General features: G+C 35.9%; 1 protein-coding gene across 1 annotated transcript; it reads left to right on the top strand.

Annotated features, from left to right (window-relative positions):
• The first annotated feature begins 5,395 nt into the window (after positions 1–5,395).
• Positions 5,396–5,726, top strand: LOC132631128 (uncharacterized). The gene has a single exon (XM_060346731.1). It carries the CDS (start codon positions 5,396–5,398, stop codon positions 5,723–5,725), a length of 330 nt encoding a protein of 109 aa, XP_060202714.1. The 3' UTR covers position 5,726.
• The last annotated feature ends 16,639 nt before the right edge of the window (positions 5,727–22,365 follow it).

A 22,365-nucleotide genomic window follows, 5' to 3' on the forward strand; every position in this document is an offset into this window, starting at 1 on the left:
TTATAGGCCTTCCCTTGTGGTAGAAAAATGAACAGGTTGCTAATAAGGGCTTAATAATGCACAAAATTGGGGTAAGAGGTCCATATGTTGTTTGTCTTTTCTACTGTTGACAGGGAAGCATTTCCCAATGGTGTTTGGAGTTTACTTTGGTCGGGTGATTGAGCCCCTGCGTTTCTATCTTCTCCCTCCCCTGCCCCCATTCCCCATCTCCTAGTTTTACAAAGTTTGATTAGGCACAAAATTAACATTATTAGAAAAATTAAAAAAATTAATGTAAAATACGTCATTTATATCTGTGTGGATATAAATTAGTTGTCCTTATACAATAAAAGGTAATATCAGAAGTTAAAAGTTAAATTATCTCTAAATAAGAAAAGATTTATATCGTTCTTTTTGCATTACATGAGTTGGGACAGATGGAGTATTAATGAGTGAATAAGGGTGGAAACTTCTTGCAATCTCCTTAGAATGAATCAAAATGAGTTTAAATTTCTATTTATTGATACTGTAATATTCACACCATCATGTTACCTAGACATAATTTGAGTCCATCTCCGGATGAACATTAATCGGCAACCTAATAAAAATGGTAATTAACCTACTATGAAAGGTTAAACTGATAGTATAACAACAATTTACAGTGTATCATAAAGTTTCATGTAGCCGTAAGGAATACTTCCACCAGAAACTAGAACTAGCTATAATGTAGCCATATATTCGAATTCATGTAACACTTAGGCGGTAGGCTCCAATCCTAGACCAATTAGATTTTGCTAGACTTGTAATGCCAAGTTTCCGTTGAGAGATTGATTATATAAAGATGGAGAGGAGGAGGGTTTTCGACTCAAACAGAGGTTTTTTCCCCCCCCTCAATTCTAATTATATCTTCACGTAAATTAGGGTAAATATCTCAAAAGATCACTCAATTTTGAGAAATTAGTAGTAAAGTCATTGAACTTTGCTATATATCAATAAAATCACTCAACTTTGGCCTTTTTTCTCATAAAATAACTCAACTAAATGTGTCATAAAAAAAATATGACATGACAATATTAATTAATTTTTTATGCCATGTAGACATGGGCCGCACAAATAAAATAAAATAGATTTAAAATTATTGTAAACACTATTTTCTCTCCTTAATTAATTGTTTGAGAATTCAAAACTAATTCTAAATAATTTAATAATTAATATATCATTTTTTTTTTTAAAAGATACTAAATTACTCATATAAAGAAAGTAGGAAACGGTTTTATCCTACTTTGAGGAATTTAAGGGATGTATCCCTTATTTTCTGTTAAAACTTAACATAATAATTATGACAAAAAATAAATAATAACTGTTATTATAAATTTCGAAAAATTTACATGAAAGTTTTAAAATTGAAAAAATAAAATTTCTATAATCTAATGTGCAATTTGATTTGAAAAATTCAATCCTTTCTTTATATGAGTAAAATTTTAGTATAATTATGACAAAAAATAAATAATAACTGTTATTATAAATTTCGAAAAATTTACATGAAAGTTTTAAAATTGAAAAAATAAAATTTCTATAATCTAATGTGCAATTTGATTTGAAAAATTCAATCCTTTCTTTATATGAGTAAAATTTTAGTATCTTTTTTCTTTAAAAAAAATTGAAATATTATTATTCAAATATTTAGAATTAGTTTTGAATTCTCAAAAAAATAATTATGGAGATAAAATAATGTTTAATATTTCAGTATATTGTTAAAAATTTACGCCCATTTAATTTTAGTTGTGGGGCCCATATCTACATGGCATAAAAAGAATAATTAATAGGAATTGCCATGCCATATGTTTTTTATGACACATCTAGTTGAGTGATTTTATAAGAGAGAAAAATAAAGTTGAGTGATTTTTTTGACATGTAGCTAAGTTTAATGACTTTGCTACATATATTCTCAAAGTTGAGTGATCTTTTGAGATATCTAGTCCGTAAATTAGTATGAACTTTGGGTTCAAAGTTTATCGACTATTTAACGAAAACAACGACAATAGTCAATAAAGGCTTGCCTAATTAATGATACCAGTGAAAGCTCACTATACGTGTAGGTTGAAATCTCATTTAACTTGTCTCTGTCTTCTACTCTTCTCCATCATAGTCTCCCTGTGTAAGACAGGGGAGCCGTATCATGCCGACCTGTAAATAGACAGTTTATAATTTAAGAATTAAAGATATGCTCACTACATTAGCGTCAGTAGTAATCTCATTTGGACTAATTTAAAAAATAAGAGCATTTTAATACATGATGATCCATTGGATGAGATAAAAGAAGGAAGAAAGTGAACCAAGCAAGAGGAGAGTAGTCGTTAGTAGATGACTGTTTATATTTAGCCAAAAGGTTGAAATTGTGAGCTTTTGTTCTATTAATGGCACACAAAATGATTGCACCTGAAGAAAATGACAAGCAAAACAAGATATTGGGAACTCTTAAAGTTTGAGGAGACAGGAAAAAAAATTGAGTTTTACCAGTTTCAGCATGAAAGGAGTAAAGAGTCCGTTTCTTGAGCGGGCTATTGAGTAATGGAGCCTGAGGGTGACATGTGGAGATCTAATTATAACCTAAGGATATATTAAGTTCTTAACATAGTATATAAACAGCTATTAACACTGTGCTTGTGTTTGTCGTTTTTGGAGGAGAATTGCAGAGATGTAACATGTCTCATTTTCTCAAGTTTGTCTTTGTGCTTAATCTATACTTTAAAATGTTCAACTAGGCTTGCATGCGTTTTTAAGAGCATCTAGAGAAATATGTTAACAACAGAATTCCCTTTTTATAAGATGGTAAGTGCCCAGATCATCTAGCTGCTATTTTCCAAAAATCAGACTCATTAATTACCACAAGAGATTGAAAGCCTCGGAGGATAAATTTAACTTTAAAAAATAAAAATCTAATTCTCCCGAAATAAAACAAAACTACATTTGTTTTCTACTGCGAGCGCACTGTCTAATATAGGGATAAGGCACTATTACCTAGAGGTGGGCACAGTTTGGGCCAACCCAAAATTCAAACCAGAATCCGAACTTTTTAAATATTTAATTTGGATATTTAGATTATGGATTGGACTTTGGATTTTATTTTTAAAATTTATGGATTTCGAATTGGATATGGATTTAGTACTATGGATTTTTGGATATCCGAAAATTCAAAATTTTTATACTTTTTATCTAGACCTATCTATATCATATGTACTAATAAGTCTAGTTTCTAAAGGTCTAATAGATTAGTACCTAAGGCCGTACCCATTAAAATATTAAATTCAATATACAACTCTCTACTAAATCAAATATAATATAGGGTTTTCTTACTTCTCAAGTCTCAAAAGTCTCACGTCAGTGTCACCCAAGGCAATGTTCTTTATTATTTTTCCAGATGACTACTTAGATATTATTTTGTTCATTTCCACTTTTCCATAATGCTTTTATTTAGTATGGATTTATTATGTTGGACATGACTTGGATTTGTTAATCCCAATTTGAACTGGAAGGCTTTTTTTACTGAGCAATTAAGGTTTAGATTTACCTCTGTGGAACTAACACATGAATTTCATTCCTAATAAGTTTGCCTTAAGTCTCAAGAGTCAAATCCGAAAATCTGAAATATCCAAACCGAATAATCCGAAACCGAACTTAAAATATCCAATCCAATCCGAACTTATTTGGATTGGATTTGGATTATAATTTCATCAATCCGAAAACCGAATATCCAAACCGAAAATTTTATATCCAATCCGATGGCCCGAATGCCCACCCCTACTATTACCCCCATAAACTTTGGCCAAAGTTTCTACGACACACTTTACCTTTTTAGGGGTCCTATTATGCCTCTGAACTTTTAAAAAATGGAATAATTACCACCTAAGTGCGGACATGACTAGGAGAATGTATTTCACTCTCTTTGGGAGAGTGAGAAGCATAAAAATCTGACACGTGTCATTTTTTAATTAGGTACTTCACATTTAATTACACCTAATTAATTACCATTAAAGCTTAAAGTTTTTTTTCTAAATTGATTACTTTTTCTATATATGAAGAAAAATCTAGTTTTCCAGATTTAGTTTAAAAAAGGCGGTTTTCCACATTTAAAAAAAAAAAATAGTTTTTCCAAATTTTTATAAAAATTCAGTTTTTCACATTTTGACAAGAAAAAACACTTTTTCCATTTTTTTTTAAATCCAGCTTTTATTTGAAAAATAAAAGTGTCCTAAAAAAATGAAATCATGAAAATCTAGATTTTTTAAGACATTTTAACAAAAATCCAGTTTTTCATATTTAAAAAAAAATCCATTTTTTCTAAATTTTGAAAAAAAATCCATGTTTTTAGATTTTTTTTATTTTAAAGACAAAATTTAAAAATCAAGTTTTCAGATTTTTTTTAAAGAAAATTCAATTTTTCAATTTTTTTTAAAATTGCCACGTAAGCGAAAAGAAATAAAAAAAATAGAAAATAAATAAATATATATGTGGCAAAGAGAGTGTATGTCACTCTCTCCAGTTTCAGGATGGTAAGTATTCCATTTTAAAAAAGTTCAGGAGGGTAATAAGACCCTCGAAAAGATAAGGTATGTCGTAGTAACTGCGGTCAAAGTTTAGGGGACTAATGGTGCTTTATCCCTCCAATATAAGTATAATCTTGTGATCGACGGGCCTGCATCATATGAAATAGCTATCAAATTATTCCTTGGGTAACATCCAATAAAATTGGAACAAGGTATCAGGCCATCTCCAACCTTGCACCATTTTTTGCACCAAATTCTATTTTGATGCAAAAAATGGTGTTTTGGAGCTCCAACCTTGCACTATTTTTTGCACCATTACTATTCTTTAATAATTTATTATTATTTTTTTATTATATAACACTTTTAATTTAACATATTATAAATTTTAATTTTTACATTTAGATTCCTAATACACCTATTCATCTACACCATTACTATTCATTAATATTTTATTATTATTGTTTTATTATATAACACTTTTAATTAACATATTATAAATTTTAATTTATAATTTTAGATTCCTAATATACCTAATTATTTTTTATGTAATATCTTATAATATTAATTTTACATCTGAATTTCGGAGTGTAAGTTTTATAAATTAATTTTCGTATATATTATTTTATATAAAATTGCAAGTTAATATTATTATAAGTTATAATTGTATTAAAAAATATAACCATCACAAAAATGAAAAGTGCAAAGTGCATTCGGAGTTTTGCATCTTATAATATTAATTTTACATCTTAATTTTGGAGTGTAAGTTTTATAAATTAATTTTCGTATATATTATTTTATATAAAATTGTAAGTTAATTTTATTATAAGTTATAATTGTATTGAAAAATATAACCATCACAAAAATGAAAAATGAAAAGTGCATTCGGAGTTTTGCAATCTCGTTTTGCAATTATTGCAGGGCCGTCGCGTTTTTGGAGAAAAGAAGTGCTACATGATATATTAACATCATGTATTATACTGCACAACATGATAATCGAGGATGAGCGTGATCTTAATGCACCAATTCAAGATGCTTGGGAAGGTCCAACTCCAACAGTAGAAATGGTAGTAGATGAAAATTATCGATTTGAACAATTTTTAGCTCGACACAAAAAAATTAAGAACAAAGATGCTCATTTTGCACTTCGTAATGCATTAGTAGAGCATTTATGGGAGCAACGTACTAATCATGAAAGTTGAATATTTATGTAGAAATTAAAATAAATTATACCTTAATGTAATAGTATTTATTTAATTATATTTTATCAATGATTTCACTTTTATTTGAATTATCCATTAATATGTATAACGTATAATATTTGCTTAAAATTTATATTATTTAAAATTTTATGGTATAAAATAATTTTATATTAAATGATTATATAACAAAGGACTATGAATTACATGGGATGGACATGTAAAAAAGAAAAAAAAAGATTTTTTATGAAATTAAAAATAAAATTTAAGTAAAAGAAAATAATATAATATAAAAGAGAGAGAAGAATATAAAAGAAATATTCTTTTTTGGTGCAAAAAATAGTGCAATGGGTTTGAGTTAATTTGTACCATTTTGGTGTTTGCACCATTTTGGTGCAAAAAATGGTGCAATGGGTTGGAGACGCCCTCGAGCTAATGAAATAGGTAGATCCACACTAATGACTTCGTGTCCCACAGTTGTCATAAAAATTTCCCCTGCAACATCAAGTCGCTTGTCTCAGCACTACTAGAAATCCGTCCATTTTCTAGTTGTCATAAAAATTTCCCCTGCAACATCAAGTCGCTTGTCTCAGCACTACTAGAAATCCGTCCATTTTCTAATCTTGTTAAATCCTATTGGAATCCAAGAATGTAAGTCGTAAAACGGCTTATCGCTCGGAAATTTTTGATAGATTTCTGACCGAGGTTAACGACAACAAAATGATGAAATTCGGTGTATCGTGTAGCTTTGTTTTCGACAGACACCGTAAAATATTAAATAATAAAATAACTTTTAAATTTCGGATAAGAATGGAGCCTAACTCAAACCCCAAAAGTTAACTCATTATAACACCTGATACCTTTAAACTAAACATCTTGTACCTTTAAACTAAACCGCGTCTATGACTCAAGGATCCCAGAAGCAAAAAGAGGGAGTTTAAGTTGAAAAATCAGACTCAGTTCTACATGTGCCATTCGACGGCCAGAGGGACGGACCGTCGATTGATCGACGGCCCATCAAAATGCAGCGTCCCTAGGAACCTCATTTTGCAAACTCTCAGGACTTTCTCAGACTACTGACAGTATAGTCGAATCGACAGACCGTCAATGATGAACCGTCAAAACAACTCGACAGACCGTCAAGTGCACCGTCAATCCTCCCGAACAGCAAACAGTATAAATACAACACTTTATTCTAGAAAATCAGTTTTCACAATTCCCAAGCCCTAGCACGAAAGTTCTCTTCTCCCATCAATCCAAAACATCAAGGTAAGCCATTCTAAGCCCTTCCAAGTCGATTCTAATATGTATTCGTGTAATCTAACAAGCGTTCATCATTCCTAACCTAGGATTTTCAAGAAAACCCATCTTAAGGTTCAAAGTTCAAGCTTTTGGAATTCTATTACAAGTTTTGGAGTGTTTACAGGTGTGTAGGTTTCTATCTACGTGAGGAACATCATGATTCTTCCCTACGCCATGTTCTTCCATGATTACACGAAAGCTCATAAAAAACTAGGGTTCTAGACATGTTTATGATAACCTTAAGTACAGGTACCGTGATATACCATGTTTGTATTAATAATTCGTTATTGTGTTCTTGATATTCCATTTTGGTTATTGAGAATCTATCCATAATCCACGAAAACCCATACTTTGCACTCCATGGGTTCTTAAATGCAAGATATGAATATTTATGTATATTTTCATGAAATACTACATGCATCCACGTTTTCATACAAGTTATACTATGTACTTATATCCATGCTATATTATACTCACGAATGATGTTTACAAGCCATGTTTATTAATCACGTTTACAAGTCATGATTACAAGTCATGTTATAAAGACCCTTGGCCCAGATGCTAACTATATCCATGTTCATGTTTTGGGAGTAGTATAGGTTTATCGAGAAGGGTCAGATAGCCTGAAAATACGTATGCCAACGTAGGGAAGGGTCGCTCTGCCCAGATTAGGATGACACCTTCAGATAATTGAATTGGATCCATTTTCATGTCATGCTTATGTCTCATACCATGGAAAGGTGTGGGGCTGTTGTGCTGGTCGGGCTAGGTACCAGACTCCTATATATATACGTATGCCAACGTAGGGAAGGGTCGCTCTGCCCAGATTAGGATGACACCTTCAGATAATTGAATTGGATCCATTTTCATGTCATGCTTATATCTCATACCATGGAAAGGTGTGGGGCTGTTGTGCTGGTCGGGCTAGGTACCAGACTCCTATATATATATATATATATATATATATATACACATGAAACATTTTACTCATGTCAGATGATGCTCATGTTCATTTTCAGCTTAAGTTCTATTATTTCATGTACCATGTCTATTTCATTCAGTAGCTCTACTTACCAGTACAATTCAAGTGTACTAATATCCCCTTTATTTTCCTGAGGGCCTGCATTTCACGATGCATATTTACAGGACGACCGATCAGCTTTTGGTGAGCCCTATTCTATTCGGGGTTTTAGCTTTACTTATGTTTATTTCAGTCACGCAGTTAAGGTATGCTAGGGGACTTGTCTCGGTAAACAGTTTAGTAGTCAGATTCATGTCAGAGGTTTTATAGACTAGTCAGTTATATTATGTCAAATATTTAGGGTCATCTAGCCATTTTGGCTCATTATTATTATGTTTATTTAGACTATTCCGCATTATGATACTATGATATTTTCAGACTTATGATTTATGGTCCCACGCTTTACTTAACTTGTGCGTGTTCATAGTTATTTCGCATCAGTTCATGCCCATGTTGAGTTAGCAAGCCATGTGGGTCGCTCGGTCACATATAGTCAGGCATCGAGTGTCGTGTTACGCGCAGGCCATGGTTCGGGGCGTGACAAAACTTGGTATCAGAGTCTAGGTTCAAGTGTCTTAGGGAGTCTATGAAATCGTGTCCAGTGAGGTCATTTTTATATGTGTGTGGGCCCCACACATATAAACAGTGGACCACCAAAACATCTAGGATTGTCTCACTTTTTTCATACTCTAGATCATACAGCTAGAGCTATACTTTTAGCAATTCTTCTAACTCGTATGTATTACGTATTTTAGACAATGCCTACAAAAAATGAAGTACACCAAGAGGACCACAACTACCAGTCAGAGGGCTACTGCTAACGTTACTCCAGAAGTGGAGCCTTAGACTCAGAGAGTTTCATCAGATACTGAAATCCCAGCTACAGAGAGGCCTGCGGAGGTTCGTATTGTCGCTACTCTGCAACCCAATGTTACTAACGTGGATGTTAGGGAAGCCATTCAGCTGCTCACCCAGATTGGTGCTAATCAAACCCAACGCCAGGAAAGGGCTCCTAACGCTAGTGCTAATGGTAGATCGGACAGTTCAAGGACAAAGAAATTCTTGAACATAAATCCTCCAGTGTTCACAGGGTCTAGAAAGGAGAAAGATCCGCAGAATTTCATTGATGGACTTCAAAAAGTGTTTTGGGTTATGCATGCTACTGAGACAGAGGTAGTAGAGTTGGGAGCTTATCAATTGCAGGATGGTTCCCATATTTGGTATGAGACGTAGGAGTAGTCTCGCAGGAAGATGCGTCTCTAGCAACGTGGGACGAGTTTTCAGATGCTTTTATTGGCATTGAGGTCAAAGAGGCGAAGGCTTACGAGTTTGAGAGAGTCAGGCAGAATGGTATGAGTGTGAATGAATATTATACCAAGTTTTGTTTCCTTGGCTAAGTATGCTCAGTATATGCTACCTGATATGAGGGCCATAGTTAGGCATTTTGTGTTGGGACTTATACCAGATTTGCATGGTGACGCTAATATTGTCGCTCAGAATGACAAGATGACCATCACCAAGATAGTTGCTTTTGTGCAAGGTAATGAGGAAAGACTAAAGGAAGAAGAAGCTCTTCAGAAAGAGAAGGACAGGGAATTCAATAAAAGAGCTAAGTCTGCAGGTAACTTCAGTTATAGGGGAGGTGGAGGCAGGAATGAACAGATCATCAGGACCTGCTCTATCTACAGCCAATGCCCCAGCCCCAAAGTTCAGGAATGATCATAAGAGACATAACTCCAGGCCGACTAACTCCTATTCTCAGGCTAATATGGGTCTGAAGACTTATGACATTCTGGTTTACAGCAAGTGTGGTAAGAGACACCGAGGGGTGTGTCACATGGGTATGGATGTTTACTATGGGTGTATCAAGCAGGGCCATTTTCAGAGAGATTTTCCATCAGCGAGACAGGATACCGGAGGTAATGTGGCTTAGTCCACAAATTCAGCGGCACCTCAAAATTCTCAAGTGCAGTTGGGGCATGGTGCGGCTAAGTCTGGAAATGCAGGTGGAGGTCGAAATTGCTTGACGCTTTAACAGGTCTTCAGGATATAGAGGCAAGTGCAGATGTTGTCACAGGTATACTAACATTTTTCACTTTTGACGTCTATGCCCTATTGACCCAGGATCCACCTTATCTTATGTAACCCCGTTTATTACTAAGAAATTTGGGATAGAACCACAAAAGTTGCATGAACCCTTTGAAGTGTCCATATTAGTTGGGAAGTCAATTATAGCCAGACACATTTATAGTGGTTTCCAGTTTTAGTGTATCACAACAGAGCCATAGTCGAGTTAGCAGAGTTGAAAATGGTAGATTTTTATGTAATCATGGGTATGGATTAGTTATCTTCATGTTATGCCACAGTGGGTTGTAGAACCAAAATGGTGAGATTTGAGTTTCCTAATGAACCAGTTATAGAGTGAAAGGGAAATTCAATATTACCCAAGGGTAGGTTTATTTCCTATCTGACAGCAGAAAGATAATTTTCATGAGGTATAGTTATCACTTAGTTCGAGTCAGGATACAGATGCCCAGACTCCAGCCCTTCAGTCTGTACCAATAGTTAATAAGTTTTCAGAAGTCTTTCCAAAAAATCTTCGCGGAGTTTCTCCCGATAGGGAGATAGACTTAGGAGTTGATTTACTTTTCGGCACTGAGCCGATATCTATTCCGCCATACAGAATGACTCCAACAAATTTAAAAAAGTTAAAAACCCAGTTAAAAGATCTTCTTGACAAGGAATTTATTAGACCGAGTGTCTCACTTTGGGTGCGCCAGTCTTGTTTGTCCGAAAGAAATATGGTTCCTTACGCATGTGCATTGACTACCGTCAGTTAAATAAGGTCACCATTAAAAACAGATACCCTCTTCCCAGAATAGATGATTTATTTGACCAACTTCACGGTGCCCAGGGTTATTTCCAGATTCACCTCAGATCACGATACCATTAGTTAAAGGTTAAGGAAATTGATATTCCGAAGACCGCTTTCAGAACCGTTATGGTCATTTCAAATTTCTTGTCATGTCATTTGGATTGACAAACGCACCAGCTGATTTCATGGATCTTATGAACAGGGTCTTAAAGACTTATCTCGATTTATTCGTCATTGTCTTCATTGATGATATTTTGGTGTATTCCTGTAGTGAGGCTGAACATGCAGAACATCTCAGAATAATGTTGCAGACGCTTCAGGATCGTGAGCTTTATGCATTATCAAAGTGTGAATTTTGGCTCAAGTCAGTGGTGTTTCTCATCCATGTGATTTCAGGTGAAGGCGTGACAGTTGATTCTCAGAAAATTGATGCCGTAAAGAATTAGCCCAGACCCATCTCAGTTTCCGAAATAAGAAGCTTCTTGGGTCTAGCAGGCCATTATAGATGTTTCGTAGAGGGATTTTCCTATATTTCAACTCCGTTGACTAAGTTAACTCAGAAAAAGGTTAAGTTTCAGTAGTCAGATGCATGCGAGCAAAGTTTTGAAGAGTTGAAAAAAAGGTTGACTTCTGCTCCAGTTTTGACGCTACCAGAGGGAATCGAAGGGTTCGTTGTATATTGTGTTGCTTTAGGAATTGGTCTCGGATGTGTCTTAATGCAGCATAGTACGGTTGTAGATTATGCATCTCGCCAGCCTAAGACTCATGAAAAGAATTATTCGACTCATGATCTAAAATTGGCAGCCATGATTTTTGCACTTAAGATATGGTGCTTTCACTGATCGTAAAAGCCTACAGTATATTTTCAAGCAAAGAGAACTGAATATTAGGCAGAGAAGATGGCTCGAATTGCTTAAGGATTATGATATGGATATTCTCTACTTCGCAAGGAAAGCGAATGTAGTAGACGATGCTCTTAGGCGGCGTTCCATGGGAAGTCTAGCTCACGTTGAGGCTAATAAAAGAGTTATGACAAAGGAAGTTCACCGCTTAGCTAATCTAGGAGCTCGACTCTTAGACGCCGAAGATGGCGGTGTTGTTGTTCAGGACAGAGCTCTTTCCTCCTTAGTGGTAGAAGTTATAGAGAAGCAGTTTAGTGATCCCTACTTGTTACAGCTGAAAGAGGGAATTCATAAGCATAAGACAACGGCTTTTGAACGAGGGGGAGATAATGGTACCTTGAGGTACTGAGGCAGATTATGTGTTTCAGATGTAGATGGGCTCAGAGAGCGAATTATGTCAGAAGCTCACAACTTCAAGTATTCCATTCACCCAAGTTACACTAAGATGTATCATGATCTTAAAGAGATTTTTTGGTAGAATGATATGAAAAAAAATGTAGCAGATTTCATGGCTAAATGTCCGAATTATCAGTAAGTGAAAGCAGAACACCAAAGGCCTAGTGGGTTGGCTCAAAATATTGATATTCCTGTTTGGAAATAGGGGATGATAAATATGGACTTCATAACAGGTCTACCTCGTTCATCCAGTAGACATGACTCGATTTGGGTGATCGTGGACTGACTTTCTAAGTCAGTGCACTTTTTGCCAGTTAAGACCACCGATTCAGTAGAATATTATGCCAAGTTGTATGTTCACGAGATTGTCAGATTGCATGGGACCCCAGTGTCTATTATTTCAGATCGTGATGCTTAGTTCACAGTGAACTTTTGAAAATCCTTTCAGAAGGGATTGGTTACCACGGTGAACCTCAACACAGCTTCCACCCTCAGATAGACGACCAGGTAGAGCGTACCATTCAGACTCTTGAGGACATGTTGAGAGCATGCGTCCTAGATTTTAAAGGTAATTGGGATGATCACCTTCCTCTCATTGAGTTTGCTTATAATAACAGTTATCATGCTAGTATCGAGATGGCACCGTTTGAAGCTTTGTATGGGCGAAGGTGAGATCACCTATTGGTTAGTTTGAAGTTGGTGAAGCAGAATTGTTGAGACCAGATTTGGTCTATCAGGCTATGGAGAAAATCAAGTTAATTCAGGAGCGTTTAAGAACGGCTCAGAGTCGCCAGAAGTATTATACAGATGTGAGGCGAAGAGACTTAGAGTTTTAAGTTGATGATTTGGTATTCCTTAAAGTCTCAACCCATGAAGGGTGTTATGAGATTTGGGAGGAAAGGGAGGCTTAACCCCGGATATATTGGACCTTATAGAATCCTGCAAATGATTGGTCAAGTAGCTTATGAGCTTGAATTGCCACAAGAATTGCCTGTTCTTCATCCAGTATTCCATGTGTCTATGCTGAGAAAGTGTGTGGGAGACCCGTCGTTGGTTGTTCCTGTTGATACTATAATGGTTAAGGATGGCCTAACCTATGAAGAGCTCCCTGAAGCAATCCTTGATCGTCAGGTACGCAAGTTGAGGACTAAGGAAGTTGCCTCAGTTAAAGTTTTATGGAGGAGTCAGAAAGTTGAAGAGGCTACATAGAAAGCCAAAGAAGACATGAAATCCATATATCCCCATATATTTGAAGAGCAAGCAGAGAACGCTTAAGGTAACCCTTCCATAATCCATGCCATGTCTTATGTTTCACACTCATGTCATGTATCCATTGCCCATGTTCCATGTCTCAGTATTCATGTTTCCTTATAACCATGTCATGTTAATTTAGTCTCCATGTTTCATGTTATGTTTCCTTCACGTTCATGTATTCAAGTCATGTCCAGTCCCAATCTTAAACATAACCTATCATTCGAGGATGAATGATCCCAAGCGAGAGATACTATAACACCTCGTACCTTTAAAATAAGCCACGTCTATGACTTAGGGATACCGAAAGCAAAAACGGGGACTTTAAGTCGAAAAGTCAGACTCAGTTCTACATGTGCCATTCGACGGCCAGAGGGATGGACCGTCGATTGATCGATGGCCCGTCAAAATGCACCGTCCCTAGGAACCTTGATTTGCAATCTCTCTGGATTTTCACAGACTATTGACAGTACGGTCGAATCAATGGACCGTCGACACGTCGATGGACCGTCAATGATGCACCGTCAAAAATCAAATCGGATCGTCAAAATATTTTTACCTATCTTCGACACGTCAACGTTGCATTTAGTGAGTTTGGGATTCTCTCTTGATTGTGAGGGCATATGGAAATTTGAGTTGTGAATGTGTTCCATTTTTCAATTGAGAGAAATAAACAAAAGAAAGTTATTTGTGATAATGAGGCAAATTTTGAAGCTCTAGTGTCATGTTTTGATTGCTACTTTGATTAACTTGGTGCTTGATCACTTGAATTGAAATGAAATTTTTGAGAAGTTGTTGGTGATTCATATGTCTTGGATTAATTGTTGGTACCAATCAAAGTCATGTTTTTGTGCATAAAGTGGACCTTTTTGACTTGACATAATATTGGTACACTATTGAATTGTGCCCTTTGAAGGGAATTGTAAGTTTTGATTTGCTTGAGGACAAGCAAAGGTTTAAGGTTGGGGGTTTGATAATTTAGTATTTTACCAACTTATATCTTCTTTAATCTTAGATTTTTGCTATGTTTGATTGATAAAGTAGTGCATTTAATGTCGTTGACTTCTATTTTATAGGTTTATGTAATTTAGAAGTGATCGGGAGAGAAAACATGTGAAAACAAGTCAAAAGAGGCCAAATTGAAGAAAACGGAAAAAGTGGCTAAAAATGCAAAAATAGGTCAAATTTGCAAAACTGAAAGTTAGGGGCTTATTTCGTCATATTTTGACTTTGGAAAATGGGAGAATTATAAGAGGAAGACTTAGGGGGAATTTCCCACATCTTTGGCCATTTTCCAAGCTTAGGAGCAAGAACTACACCTAGGGTTTGAGGACTTGGAAGCACTCAATGAGAATTTTTTTACTCATTTTTCAACTCTTGCTTTGTATTATATATCTAAGTTTGTAGCATATTATTCCATCACTTTAATCTTGTTTATGGAAATATTCATTTGTTAAAGTTTGGATTGAACTTTTGTTTTGCTTATCTATTGAATGACTTTTATTTCTAATGAAGTGAGTTGATGTTTTTCTATTAACTCTTCAAGATTTAATGACTTTTAATGGTGGCCAACATTATTCGTGCCTAAATATTTTTCCTTTGCTTGAGAAAGAAAGTAAAAGTTAGGAAAAGAGTTAGATAACAAGGATTTGGGGCTTTAAACCTCATCTAATAGCTTGAGCTAGAGATAGGAAAGCTAACTTGAAATAAATAGGTGTTCACATTTTCTACATTCTAAGGCTTGAGAAATTTTAGTAATGACATTTATCAATTGGGTCGAGAGACTTTTGATAAATCTACATAGCCCATGTTTAATTACATCTGGAACTCGCTCTTAGTTGTAAAATCGTAAACTACATTGGATCTCTACTTGAGAGTAATTTCCCTTGTAGCCATGTTTGTGATCATTGATCATTTTACATGCTTTCTAGTACTTTTATTTTTGTTTAAATCAAAAAAATCAAATATTAAAAAAGTGTTTGGCTTAGTGTAGTCGGTGATAAATCCTTTACTTTCTTAATCGTCTTTATATTGCTCTCTGTGAATTCGACCCCGACTCATAGTTGGGTAAATTATATTGCGATGACCATGTACACTTTCTCTTTGGGAGTGGATTTGGACATTATCAATTTTGGCGCCATTGTCGGCGAACAATTTGGCGTATTTGAGTTAGCTTGGGATTTAAGCATAGTTGCTTTGGTCCAAACTTGCGAATATTCTGTTACACCTCGGAAATTTCTCCGTGAACGTACAATGAATAGACCAATGAAGAGTATGAGTGTACGATGTTTTACTGAGTAGGGAATGACGATTCATGAATTTTTGGAAATAAGAAAGTTGTAGAATTTCAATTCAGCCAGTGGTCGTAAAACAGAATACGGCCCGTAAACTGTGGTTGTAAACCATCATGACCTCCAGCAAACCTTTCTGTTTTTGACATGCTTAAATACGACCACGTTATACGGCCCGTAAACTAGTATACGGTCCGTAAACTAGTATACGGTCCGTAAACTGTGGTTTACGACCACTGTACACCCCGACGACTGTCCATTAAAAATCAGATTTTGTGATTATTATAAGTGACTTTCTCATTCATTTTCATTCATATTTCATCTAAAACCTTCAAGAACCCTCTAGAACTTATCCAAACATTTCATCCACAAAATTTAAGAGAATCAAAGGGAGATCAAGATCAACAACACCAACACCAAATCCATGAAACAAAGTGTGTGAAACTCAAGTGAAGTTCATCCAAACCAAGAAATTCCAAGGAAGGAAAAATAGGGTTTTGAGGAAGGAGGAAGAACTCCACTCTAGGCTTGTTCCACCACCATCTAAGGTAAGTTTTATGACTTTAGCATGTTGTTTAAGGAATTGGAAAGCTAAGATGCTTGAATTGTAGAAAGACATGGAAAATGGGTCATAAAATGTGAATAGTGCCATAGTTGAATGATAGTTGGATTGAATTATGAATGTTGATGAGTTGGGAGTATAAATATGTTATAAATGACGTGTAGAACATAAAATAGGTGTGATGTATGAGAAAATGTGATGGTGAGCAAAAACCCGTAAATGTGGAGAAATTGGAGAAAAATGGTGGAATGTGGTAAATGACGATTGTTGATACGATATTGTGAGTGTTGTTGTGAATGTTTGGTAGTTGAAATGAAACATGGGAAAAGTAGTAGAAACAAAGGAAATGCTGCCCAGTTTTCCCTAGAGAATAGTCACGCGTTCTTATAGTCGATTAACTGACGTTGATGCGAATTCTCTTGAAGGTAAAGACGCGAATATTGAAGAGGAACGATCAAGCAGTAGAATAGCTAAAGGAAAAGGTATGTAAGGCTTATCTTCTCTTTCAAAAGGCATGAATCCTTCAAGTCTCATATAATCCTTCTGCAAAACGAAGCCTACGAGTTCTTCAATATATTGAATTACATACGAATATGATGGTGATGATAATGAGCAAGAGTATAGCGATTCAAGAAATTGTGGCATGATGTTCCTATAAGGCTAATGATGTTATCTTTGTTAACACCCGCCTTATGCTCTATTTCCTTCAAGGCGAGGCACGATACTCATAAACGTTCATAATATACGCGGGGGCTCTCGACCTTACGTCACCCCGACATTGTTATAGATTGTTCATAAGCCTCAATGTATGTCCTATGACCAATATTTCGATAAACTGCGAGTCTATGTTCATAAAATATTTCATGTAAGATAAAGGTAAGAGATACGCTATAGAAATGATAATACAAATGATGAGCTTAAGCCCAAAGATTATAAAGACTATCATGCGATATTTATACGAAATTCATGCTACGAATATGATGTGATTTTCATAGATTGTCTTTAAATTTAAATGTGTGCATTAATGAAAGGTTATGATAAGCTTATAAGATGTATGTGATGGCTATGATAAAGATGAGACATATTGATCCTTGTATGATGCATGTGATATGGTCGAGCCACTACGTGGATGAATATGGAAGATATGTATGTGATAGTGTCGAGCCACTACGTGGCCGAATACGGATACTGTCGAGCCACCACGTGGCCGAATACGGATATTGTCGAGCCCTAAGTGGCCGAATACGGATAATGTTTTATGTGTATGATAAGCTACTGCACTATGATGATGAATTATATGACATGTTGATGTATACGCTATGATGGTTCATGTACGACGATTATGTATATGCGATATATGTATGAAATGTATTCACCCTTAAAGGTCGCGCAGGTTTTGCCTTCACCTCATGACTTATGATTTCTCTATTATGTTTGTTTCATTCATGCCTTACATACTCAGTACAATATTCGTACTGACGTCCGTTTTCTTTGGACGCTGTGTTCATGCCCACAGGTAGACAGGGAGACGGTGCAGGCCTTTAGGAGCTATCAGCAGATTTGCAGAAGCACTCCATTATTCCGGAGGTGCTAATCGGGCTTATACTTTTGTGTATATTTATATGTATAAATATTTTAGGCACGACGGGGTCTTGTCCCGTCCATATGTTTAGTACTCTAGTAGAGGCTCGTAGATACGTATGTGTGGGTTATATGGTCTCACAAGGTCACTACTGTATATACGTAGATATGTGTACATTATCTTTTGATAGCAAAAGGGCTTATGTATATAAAAGTATTTATGTTCTGCAATGAAAATGATTTTCTTATGATTATGAGTTATGAACGAAAAAAAAAAGGTTTAATGAGTATGATGAGTAGTAGAACGAGCGGTGCTCGATGGTAAGCCCCGGGTACCCGTCACGGCCCCTAGCTGGGTCGTGACATATTCTGTATAGTTATTTTATTTTTTTATTTTTTTTATATATAGTTTTGTATATGACATCATATGATGAAAATTGGTCGGATGGTAGTTATTCATACTTTGATGACCCTTGTCCTTATTATGGAAGACTACACTCATGGCAAAAATTGTTTGAATTCCCCCGAGGGCAGATTGTGTGCACAATCTCAAACCTATTAGTGGAGTATTTGTGATAGGTATGGTGGTCAAAATGGTCATTGTTCTTATTTGTCCTTCCCTTCCCCGAACCCCACTATGACGATTGTACTTTTGATTTTGATGATGATAGGGCTATGGAAGTGGAAAAAGGTCTCAAATGCTCAAAATGAGAGGATAATACGCATGTTGGAAACCATTCTTGAAAAATAAGAAAAGTTGAATTTAGCACTCGAGGACTTGAGGCAACCACTTAATGACTTGAGGCAAGCAATTAATTGCAATGACAAAGCTATTCACACCTTGGAGGATAAGATGAAATTATTGGTTGAGGCTCATAATGCTCACCAACTTGAGGATGTTGAAAGTAGTCAAGAAAGTGTCGAGAACGTGGATTTCTCAATGGGTGGATTTTTACAAGCTTTGAATGACTCTCACCATGATGAAGAACTTGAAAAAGTGGAACTTGTGAGCCAAGATTGGCTTATGAATCAACTCAAACACTTGGAGTCTATGGATATCACTGTGAAGGCATTTCATGGATGATGGAAGAATTTCTTAAAATGCATGTTGAGCAAAGTTAAGAAATGGAGCTACTTGAAATTGCTATCCAGGAATTGGAGGCCGAATTGAATGCAAAAATTGAGGCATGTGATGCTTAACATCAAAGGGTCGTGGAGAGTAATTTTGAGTTGACTTCAATTGAAGATGAGGTCAAGATTGATTTTAAAAAGCTAATGAGGTCCACAAAATATTTTTTGAAGACTCTAGTTCATTTAGGGGTGAGGATGTAAAAATTGAGCGAATTTGAAAATGGAGCGTCTTAAACCGTATTCTAATTATTTTTCCACATTGTGGTTAGTGGATGATATGAAAATTGAACTAACCGAGCCTATGGAGAATTTTGGAGTGAAGAACAAGACGTTTTTATTTTGAAGTTTGCTATGCCAAGAAGACAAAATGACATCCCTCACTTGAAGGCCAAAAAGTGCAAGACGCGATACTCGAGAGTTGGCCTTCGTACATTTATAACAACCCTACGAGCGTCACCAAAACCTTGATTCAAAATTGGGGCAAAAGTGCATATCCTTCAAGTTGAGAGAAAAGTGGTAAGGATGACTATCACGACCCAATTAAACTAAGTCGCGTGGGCACCTACCTTTCCCACCTCGGTAGGCAAACCCTCAACCCAACAATAGTAAAAACACAAAGAATTACTTAAATAAGCAAAAGAAATAAAATCACATGAGTCTGACTATAATAATATAGAAAGTATGCGGAAGTAAGGAAAAAACACCCTAGAGTCTGGTCTAATCCATACAAGAGCATCTAACTAGAATATGCAAGTCTAGAATATTAATAATACATCAAGTCTGAGTATGTCTCGGAATAGAAAATAAGACATAAATAAAGAGGAGTCTTCAAGGCTGCGGACGTCTCATGCTCACCCTATAGACTATAAGCAACTCTCGGAGCGAATATCAGCCACGAGAAACTGATGCAGATCCAACCTGAAATTCTGCATTCATAAAATAATGCAGCAAGTGCAGGTCAGTACAAAACCACAGTACAGGTAGGTATCTTAAGCCGACTAAGTTTAGCTAACATAATCCAGACAATAAGGCAAGATAAGCAGATAATTAACAAGTATAAGTCAAACACAATTCGGAAACCAAGTACACGTATGAATGTATGAATGCATAAATGCTAAATCAATGCAATAAATTCCAACGAATATGCTATGGAAGTTACAACACTATAAGCCCTATCAAGACTTATATAAATCAACTCAACAGTAAGCATGATCTCATCATCAACAGTCAGATCAATATCAGAAGTACTAAGCATGGGTACGCCAACAATATCTTGAAAAGGAGACACGAGCCATATAAAACACTATCCTCGTATCAAATGTCAACAAGTAAGATACTTCAATATCATGAAGAGGTATAACAATAGTCTCCAATATCTACTATCACCACGTGGCATCAAGACAACAATAATAGAACAAATCAAGTCATAACAAAACGGGGTGGCTAACCCCAATCACACAACAGGGCCCAACTTAAGACAATGTCTAACCCAACTTCATACCCGAAGGTTTACATGATTTCTCCGATAATATTATCTAAATATATGCTTCCCTAAATGAAGTCTCACCATAGGGTAAACCGTAACCTATCTGGAAGGCCGAACATCAATGACACCAGCAATCACTCCTTAGCCATTCCTTTCCTCTGAGCCTTGAGATCAAGAAAGTCTAGGCATATGCGAATCATGGAATTAGAATCAAGAAGAACATCAAAACCAATCCTACTTCTATCAAGACCCAAATAACCACTTATGGAATAGGGTTTATGAACTAGAAGGGTGAACTTAAGAATCTAAAGGTCTCAATCTGAAATTAAACCTCTAGGTGATCAATTCCCATCATTAGCAAGCTAGAATAATCAACAAATCACTCTATTTCGGATTCTAGGCAATACCTCCAAATTTGGGTATAAACCCTAACTTTCAATTCCACAAATTAGCCTCTAATTAGGAAGAATTTATGAAATAAAGGGTTCTAATCATCAATTCAATGCTTAAAGAAGCTAACTCAACCAACAAATCATGATTTGGAAGCCTAGATAGTATATTCATTAAACCCACTTTTAATCTTCCATTACTTAAAAAATTAAAAAGGAAAACGGATTCTAAAATGATTAGGGGAAATGGAATAGCAAAGATATTAGAAGGACTTACCACCAAGAATCCACTAGAATTTCTCCCAATAGCTCAATTTTTGGAGTAGTAGTAAACGAGAGACTAAGGGCTTTTAATACACAAATAAATGAAATTACAGCCCCGATACTGTTACGGCGGCAGTGGGACCGCAACAGTGGTCCCTCCCCGACGGCTTCTCAAACAGCCGTGACGGTCTGCCTTCAATTGCTCTGGGCCAATACAACTTCTATGGCGGTGATGGTTCCGCCAAGGCGGAGAGCAGCACAGATTTTCCCACAATTAATCTCAAACTCAATCCAAAATCCCGACTAATACCCAAGGCCATCTGCTCACAAACCACATACACAGACACACACAAAAACATGCTACGAACGTACTCGTGACCTCGAAATTTCCAACGGAGGTCTCATTGACCGAGTCAACCCCAAAATGCACCCGAGTGCATTGGGAACCGAACAAGATATACACGCAAATTTTAAAAGACCATCCGGACCTCTCGGAATTGACGAATTTTCAAAAAAATGTCAGTTTATCCAAAAGTCAACTTTGAGTCAACTCTTTTTCGCTTAAAGCCAATTTCTTTTTTTTTTAAAAAAAGCCACCAAAATCAACCGTGAGCACCTCGGGAAGCATATCAACAGTCCCCTCTGGTCAAAAATAAGCTAACAAGCTCGGGGAACGGTCAAAAGTGCCAAAAAGACTATAACGACCAAGCAGGTTGTTACATCGAGATACGACGTACCTCGACGTTAAATGTGGCCCTCTATGGGAGGCAACTCATATTTCCTTTATGTTTAATTTAATTTTGCAATTTTAATTTGTAGATAAGTTTATTATTTTTCACCATTCTACCAAATTTCATAATTTTTAGGCTTCATTTGAAAGGTAAAAGTGTTGTGAAGTTGCATAAAAAATAAAAACGAAGCAAAGCTGGACAAGCCACTAGCATAAAAGTGTAAAAAGAAAATTCTTTTTGGTCTTTGGCATTGCATTGTGCCTCATGACCTGGTAATAAAAATCCTAAAGCACGGGTTACTTTTCAGTTATGGTTTAAAACATGAAGTGCATATTTCACTATCCAACACCTACCCTTCTCCCTTCACGCCCCACTGTCGCAACAAATCACCAGTGCCAGGTAATTCTCTAACCCCTCCTCTGTTGTATTCTCCTTTCTCTGCTCTATGTTTCTTCTCGACT

The sequence above is a fragment of the Lycium barbarum genome, chromosome 3 (assembly GCF_019175385.1).
Source record: "Lycium barbarum isolate Lr01 chromosome 3, ASM1917538v2, whole genome shotgun sequence".
Classification (NCBI taxonomy): domain Eukaryota; kingdom Viridiplantae; phylum Streptophyta; class Magnoliopsida; order Solanales; family Solanaceae; genus Lycium; species Lycium barbarum.